Source organism: Salvia splendens, chromosome 5, assembly GCF_004379255.2.
Source record: "Salvia splendens isolate huo1 chromosome 5, SspV2, whole genome shotgun sequence".
In the NCBI taxonomy this organism is placed as follows: domain Eukaryota; kingdom Viridiplantae; phylum Streptophyta; class Magnoliopsida; order Lamiales; family Lamiaceae; genus Salvia; species Salvia splendens.
Genome location: NC_056036.1, coordinates 25,642,111 through 25,649,776, shown reverse-complemented (window position 1 = coordinate 25,649,776; position 7,666 = coordinate 25,642,111). Strand labels below are relative to the sequence as shown.

Genomic DNA, 7,666 nt, shown 5'->3' with positions numbered 1-7,666 from the left:
CCATACACATGCTGCTCCCCACCCCCGGATGAAGAGATGTTGGAGGGACTCGGTGTTAGGCCTCTGTGGGCAGCATTGACATTTCGACGCAAGCTCTATCTTCCTCCATTGGAGCTTGGAATCGACCGGGATCCTATTTGACAACAGTTGCCAATTAAAGATTGCAATGGATTTTGTGAGGCCAGCCCTCCAAATGTCGTCGAGACCTTGGATTCTCGGCCACTGCGTGCGTATACTCTCCCAAGTAGTAGCCAGCGAGCTCTCACCGAGCCGAGAGAGCTTCCATCGAGGGACGTCCGATTCTCCCGCAACGATTGGAGTATCAAGGATTTGTGTGATAACCTCTTGTGGCATTCCGGCCTGGTTGTGAAGTTGGAGTAGCTTAGCCTCGTCCCAAGTTCCATCCCTAATGTAGTCCGAGACCTTGGTCATTGGGGAACCCCTATCGTTAAGACAGATTTCGCGAATGGGAGAGTCACCAAGCCAAATGTCATCCCAAAAGTAGGCCTCACCCTGACCGATCACCCATCTAATGTGCGGATTTGCTTGATTTCTCACTTTCATTAATCGTTTCCATGTCGGGCTGTTTCTCCCCGAAAGGGAGGACGCAAGGGGGGAGTTGTTATGACAATACTTGGCCTTCATGTAGGTACCTAGCCCATAGGGAGTTTTGCTCTCGGAACCTCCACCATAGTTTGATACTAAAGGCTCGTAGGACTTCTTTGGACTTACGAATGCCGAGACCCCCTTTAGGAGTGGGGAGGCAGATCTGATCCCACCCAATCCAATGTGTCTTTTTTCTCTCGGTTGACGATCCCCAGAATAATCGAGCCATCTGCTGATCCAATTGTTTAATAGCCCCGGACGTTGGTTCGATGGCCTGGAAAATGTGCAGTGGCACCGCTTCAAGTGTGCTTTGGAGTAGGGTAAGCCTACCTCCAAAGGAGAGGTGTCGATGAGCCCACCCCGAGATTCGTGCAGCAATCTTTTCCCGAAGGAACATAAACATATCTGTACGTTTGACACCACGATAAATAGGAACTCCAAGGTACAAAAAAGGGAAGGTACCTCGTGCGAAGCCTCCTTCATTTTGTATTAGGTTGGCGCACCCTTCATGTTGTTCGGCAATGTAGAAATTGCTTTTTTCCAGGTTAATCTGCTGTCCGGAAACCCCCGCGTATGCCTCCAAGCATGTCCGATGCTGCCGAAGAGGTCCCTCCGCTGCTTGTGTGAATATCACAATGTCATCGGCGTAGGCGAGGTGACTTATTTCCATGCAGTGGCGAGTAGCTCTAAAAGTCATCTCTTTCTTTCCCAAAATGAGCTTGTCTAATTCCCTTAAGAGGTAGTCAGCTGCAATCACGAAAAGTGCCGGGGATATTGGATCTCCTTGTCTGAGGCCGCGGGTGGACTTAAAAAACCCGGAGGGGGCGCCATTGACCAGCACCGAGAACCAACACGAGCCCACACATCTCTCAATCATAAAAACCCGCGGGGCCGAGAAACCCATCCGGTGTAGCACTTTCAAAAGGAAGGGCCATTGTACTCGGTCGTAGACCTCAAAAGGATGGGCCATCTCGAGAGCTCATGGAACATCTCCTGTGCGAAAAGGACATTGTCATTGAGGAGCCGTCCCTTCACAAATCCATTCTGGTTTGGTGAGATAACCATAGGGATGAGCGAAGTCATTCTCTTCGACATTATCTTTGTGATAATCTTGTTGACGACGTTGCACAGGCTAATGGGGCGGTAGTCACTCCACGACTCCGACACTAGCTTTTTTGGGATGAGGACTATGCTTGTGGCCGTGACGCTACGTGGGAGGTAGGCATCCCCGAAGAATTGACCAATTGGAATAAGGCCAAACCGTCGCCCAACAGGCCTGGTAGAATAAGGCCATGAATCCATCCGGCCCTGGGGCACTATCCCCGGAGATGTCAAAAACAACTTTTCTAACTTCATCTGCGGACGGGGGCTCAGGTAGTGCAGCCACTTATCCGAGGGTGGGAGTTGGTGAATCAAACTAAGGTCTGGCTCAAAAAGTGTGAGGGGTCTGGGGCCAGGAGGTCTTGGAAGAACTCCACCGCCGAGTTTCTGATCTCCATTTCATCCGAGATCTCCCGGCCGCCCACATTGATCTTGTGGATGCTCATGCGAATCCCTTTTTGCTTGACCCAACTTTGGTAGAATTTAGTATTCTTCTCGCCCTCCCCTAGCCATCTTAGGGTAGCCTTTTGGCGCCAGAAATCCTCCTCCATTTTAAGGAGTCGAATGTACTCGGCGATGCATCTATTGATCTCTGTCATGTTCTCCGGGTTGGCCTTCCTTCGAAATCACTTTTGGCCATTGCAATTTTCGCCTCCATATCCCTGAGGTTGTTATGTTCCCGAAAGTCTCCTTGTTCCACACCTTTAGGGTTCTCTTTAACCGAGCAAGTTTGATTTGGAAATTGAGGAGGCCTTCGGACTCCGTCGGTTGGATCCAATCTCCCCGTACAAGGTCCTCAAATCCTTCGTGCCTAATCCACATGTTTTGGAACCTGAATGGCCTTCCCCCGATGTTGTTGCTTGTCACTTTGCATCTTACCAACACAGGCCCGTGGTCCGAGGCAATCCGGGGCAGGTTCGTCACCCGAGTAGTTTCCAAACTTTGTGCCCACCGTTCGTTCACAAGGATTCTATCCAATCTTTCGAAGAGGCCATTCTTGGCCCACGTGAACTCCGACCCATCAAAGCCCGGGTCTAGTATCCTGCAGTCCTCAATGGCCTCCGCAAAGTCCACCATTTCGGCTTGGCGGTTTGTGTCACTCCCTACTTTGTCTCGCGGATGGAGAATGGTGTTGAAGTCCCCTCCGATCATCCAAGGTGTGCCCTCCATGAGTATAGAGCACTCCCTCAATTCATCCCATAAATGGAGTCGTTCGGACCTAGTGCATTTTGCGTAAATCGTCGAGACACACAAGTGGCTAGCTAGGCGAGGGGATCCAAAACGGCCGAATAAGGCCTGATCCGTATCTCTCTCGACCATGAAGCTGGGCCCCTCCACAACGAACACCCAAATCTTCCCATTTCTATTCGAACCTTGAAAAGCCAGCCCCAAAGCCTTTGAGAATTTCTCCGGGTTAGGGCTTGTGAGCGGCTCCATTATTGCAAGAAAATGAATATTATGAGTTTTAATTAATCTTTTAAGAACATTTTGGGTAAGCGAGTTAGCAACTCCCCTAACGTTCCAAAACATAAAGTTGACAGACATGATTAATGGGGAAGTATCTTACCCGGTGACCGTGAGAGGTCCCCCTGGAATTCCACCATTTGTAGTTATTCCTCTCCTAGGTACTCCTCCTCATTCATGAGCATAGGATCTTCCCCATCGGCTGCATCAATGGTTCAGGGTATCCCCTCTGCATCTCCCTCCCCCTCCAATCCATCATCATCTTCTAAGAAATCTTCATTCTCCATGAGAGAGTAATATTGGTTGGAGCTTAAGACATTTCGGGATGCTTGGGACCCTCGGCCCCTTGCCGAGGATAACCTCATCTCCCCCCATCCGTGGGAGTTCTCAACGCACCCCGTGCACCACCCCTCCAACTAGTGAACGCCCCCCGTCTTGAGGGCGTGTATCCATTCGTTGCTCCATGAAATTCACCTCCAAGAGGGGTGGAACTAGCGAGCACTCCAATGGTTTTATCGAAGATTTCTCGACCATAGGAGCTCTCACCACCCTCATGAACGCATGCGTCCGGGACCACCTCAAAGTTTCCATGCACTTCGCCCATGATATCCGGACCCGACCACTCCCTCGGCTCGGATTCATTAGCCGAGGTTCCGGCCTTTGGCTGCACCTTTGGCCTTTGTTTCTCTTTTGATGTTTCCACTCGTTGGTACTACCCATTTGCTTTTGTTGTTCCATTTTGTCCCTTCCACCTTGACTTTCATGGTGTGGCTGTCTCGGTGTTACATTATTGTAGATCCTCTTCGCGGGACGCTCAACCTTGCCCGCCGCATAACACACCTCACTTTTATGCCCAACATGCCTACATTCCATGCAATAGGCCGGGATCTTGTCCCTTTTCACTTTTTGCACCGTCTCACGTCCATAAATATCTAGAATAAACTCCTCGGGAGGTGGCTTCGTGATGTCAATCTCAATGCAAATACGAACAAACGAGAGTCTCGACTTGTTGGTCGTACCACGATCCACTTGTATTGGGGTTCCAAGCAATTTACCGATGGCAAAAAGGGCGGAGTGATCAAAAAGGTGGATTGGGAGGCCAATGAGATTTCACCAAATTGCCGTGATCGGTGACTCACAATACGCATCAAAATCCGGGGACCATTTGAAAACCCTCATGGGAGACGATCAATAAACCACACCGGAGTGCCTTTCGGTCCACTAAGCAATCGGGCATAATCCGCCATATCCTCAAATTGAACAAGTATATGCTTAGCATTAATATATTTCCATGTAAAACCTCGAGTGAATTTGATATTATCTAAGGCCTTTTGTATTTGGTATGAAGTGGGAATAGAGTGGGAGAACTTACCCACAATGGCGTGCCCAAGGCTCGTGGCTAGCTTTTGGACTTCCGCTCCGGAGAAGTAAATTGTCGGGATGCCATTGGAAGTGGTCGTAAAGCCAATATTTGGAATGTTCTCCGGCTCAAACACTTTCAGCCCTTCGGGGTTCGGCGACACCCGAACCATATCCGCCATGTTCTTGGGTGAGCTTGTGTGCCACACGCAATCCTCATTTCCTTCGGGTCGGATGTTACTCAATGGGGCCTTGTGCCGTGCCACCCAAGCGTTGCATACTGGCTCGGAACCAGCCAAAGCTTGGGGCCCACGGTGCTCGAGCACGTCGGACATCAACGTGTTATCATTAGCCGGCCTCCCGTCCGCATCCGAGGCCTTGTTATCGGTCACCGCGGAAGCCTTGTTGGGGGCCGAGGAACCTGCCGTGACTCGATGTGGTGGAGCGTCCGCCTTTGGAGGTTGGCTCGAATGCGGCCGACCACTTTCAAAGGCATCTCGGATTTTGAAGGTCCGGCCTCGTTCAAGGGGCGGGAAATCCTCCAGCAATGGGCCATTTGCTACCGAGGGAGGTTCGGGGGAAGGTCCGGAAGCCCATGGGAGGAAGAGGTTCGGTCCGGCGTTTTCGGCTAGGTCCGCCGGCCAATTGTCTCCGAGAAGGGGCTGCGCCACTATGGAGTCTAACATCTCCGGCGTGTCAAGAGTGACAAGATGCAAGATGGAGTCTTTTTTTGGCTGCACATGGGCTGTAACGGCTATGTGCTCACGTGATGTCTCGGCTTGGCAAGCCACCAAACAACTTTCGGAAAGTGATTTTGTTGTTGTATCCATTTCGGGCAATTTGACTTTCACATCAACCAAGGACACTTGTACCTCCTTTGGACTATCCACCATGCACCTTGGTACTAGGGGAAGTGTGTCCCTATCATCGCCGGTGAACTCCATGTCGCCGACGAGGTTCTGATAGGGGTCCGGCACCGCCGCGGTCGGCGCGGCTGTTCCGTCACCGGTAGAGGTTCCGTCCACCAAGGTGACTTCCTCGTCAATATTTGTAGTCGCGGTGCTCTTAGGGGAAGAGTTCACCATTTCATCCATGTGGTGGCTCGCCGGAAAGATGGACACCTTGCATTTTGGTGACCCGGTGGTGGGACTATCTTCTTTACCAAACACAAGCTTCTTACGGAGCTGCTTGTCCTCCGGGAGTGGTGAAGGGACAAATCGCTTCCGTCCATTGCCTTTGGTAGAAGGAGCCGGAGTGCTCTTTCGGATTTTGAGCCGGGAGTTAACAGCCTTCAATTTCATGCCTTTGGCCGTCGGTTTGGGAGAGGTAATATCAATGGACCGGAAAACCATGAGCTGGTCCGGGATTGTCCTCGCTTCCTCGGGGCTTGTCGCAGTGTCCGACTGAGGTTCCGCCATGGCCGATCCGAGAGCACCTTCACCGAGCAAGTGGCAAGGTTCGGGGGAGTGGAAATCAAGGGTGGCTACGGGTTTTGGGGTGGATGATGGTGGAGATAAGCACGGAGTAGTAAGGGCGAACGACGAGATTGGAGCCGTGTGGTTCAATGTTCGGCGATTGGGGAGGGAAGAGGTGGTGTGGTGGCCGGCGTGGTGAGAACCGTGGGGGGTCGTGGGGGAGAAGTGGTGGGAGGCGGCGGGAGTTAGGGTGAGGGGATTGTTAGAGAGAAGGAAGAGCGTCTCTCTCTAAAATCATTGGCCAGATTCCTTGGCCGACCATGTGACATTCCAATTTGGTAAGGAACAAAGGCACTTTCGGAAAGGTATTTTGTTCCTATGCCCATTTCGGGCAAGTTGACTATCCCACTCCCCAAGATGTGTTTTGGAGCACATGGATTAGCCAAATCCTCATGGGATACGCAAGTAGACTTGGCATCATCTTCCCCAACGGTCTTCTCACTCTTGACGGGACCATGGTCGGAGGTTGGTGTTGGCGCGGCTGCCGGAGAATTCTCATGAGCCACCAACTCCATATGAACTCCTTCCGCGTTGGTATGAGCCGTAGGATGATTTTCCGGACCTTTTGCTTCCTTGTTACCGTTGGGGCATGCCGGAAATGAGAGTACCTTACATCTTGGACTATCATGACCGGGACTCAAATCAGCGGGCTCGGAGAAGGCGGTTTCATCCGCTCCGAAGACGAGTTTCTTCCGAAGTTGCTTGTCCTCCGGGAGTGGGGATGGCACAAACCTTTTACGGCCATGAACTTTGGTGGGAGGCGCCGGCGTGCTCTTCCTAGTCATAACCCGATTCTTCTTGTTTTTCAATTTCAATCCTTTGGTCGAGATCTTCGAGGTTGAGTCCTCGTTCGAGTAGAAGACCATAAGATGATCCGGGATAGTCCTTGCCTCCTCGGGGTCCGGCAGGGCCGGGGTGGGGTTCGAAGTGGGGTCCGGCATGGCCGGCCGATAGACGACCTCGAGGAGCCCGATGTGATTGCTCTTCGTTTGAATCGACGAGTTGAGAGAAGGTGTTGGAGATGGTACCGCACGGAGTAAAATGGGAGTGCGGCGAGGTTAGGAGGGGGTGGTTCGACGCCCGGCGGGGAAGCAAGCCTTGGGATGGTTGGGTGGAAGGGGTGGCGTGGTGTCCGACTTGGTGTTCGCCGGAGTGGAAGGGTCGTGGGTGTGTAGGGGTGAAGGGCGGCGAATGTTAAGGTGGGAGGATTGTTAGAGAGAAGGAGGAGCGTCTCTCTCTAAAAACGTACTTAGGAAGGGGCTTTTTTGTGTGGAAGGCCAGCTTGGTCGTGTAGCAACTGTAATTTAGGTTCATCCCAAGCGCCATCTATGATAAACTCTGAGACAATCCTCACCAGGCTGCCCCTCTCATCAAGGCAAAGCTCCCAGCGGATGTGCGGATGTGCGTGGACCCAAGCTCTAGCCAGTATTTTCCAAGTTGGGCTATTCCTTCCTGAGGTCCTCGTACTGAGTGGCGAGGATGTGGAGCAATATTTCTTCATCATGTAGCGTGCCCATAGGGAGCTCTGTTCTCGGAATCGCCCCATAGCTTAATGTTATAGGATCGTAAAACCTCCTTGAATTTCCGGATTCCCATCCCTCCTTCGTTGGTGGGGAGGCATATTTGATCCCAACTAATCCAATGTGTCCTTTTTCCTTTCA

The 7,666-nt window shown here is 51.8% G+C and overlaps 1 protein-coding gene across 1 annotated transcript; it reads right to left on the bottom strand.

Moving 5' to 3' along the window:
* Window positions 1–2,289: 2,289 nt before the first annotated feature.
* Window positions 2,290–3,144, bottom strand: LOC121804022. The gene has a single exon (XM_042203575.1). The coding sequence runs from the start codon at window positions 3,142–3,144 to the stop codon at window positions 2,290–2,292; it is 855 nt and encodes a 284-aa protein (XP_042059509.1).
* Window positions 3,145–7,666: the final 4,522 nt, after the last annotated feature.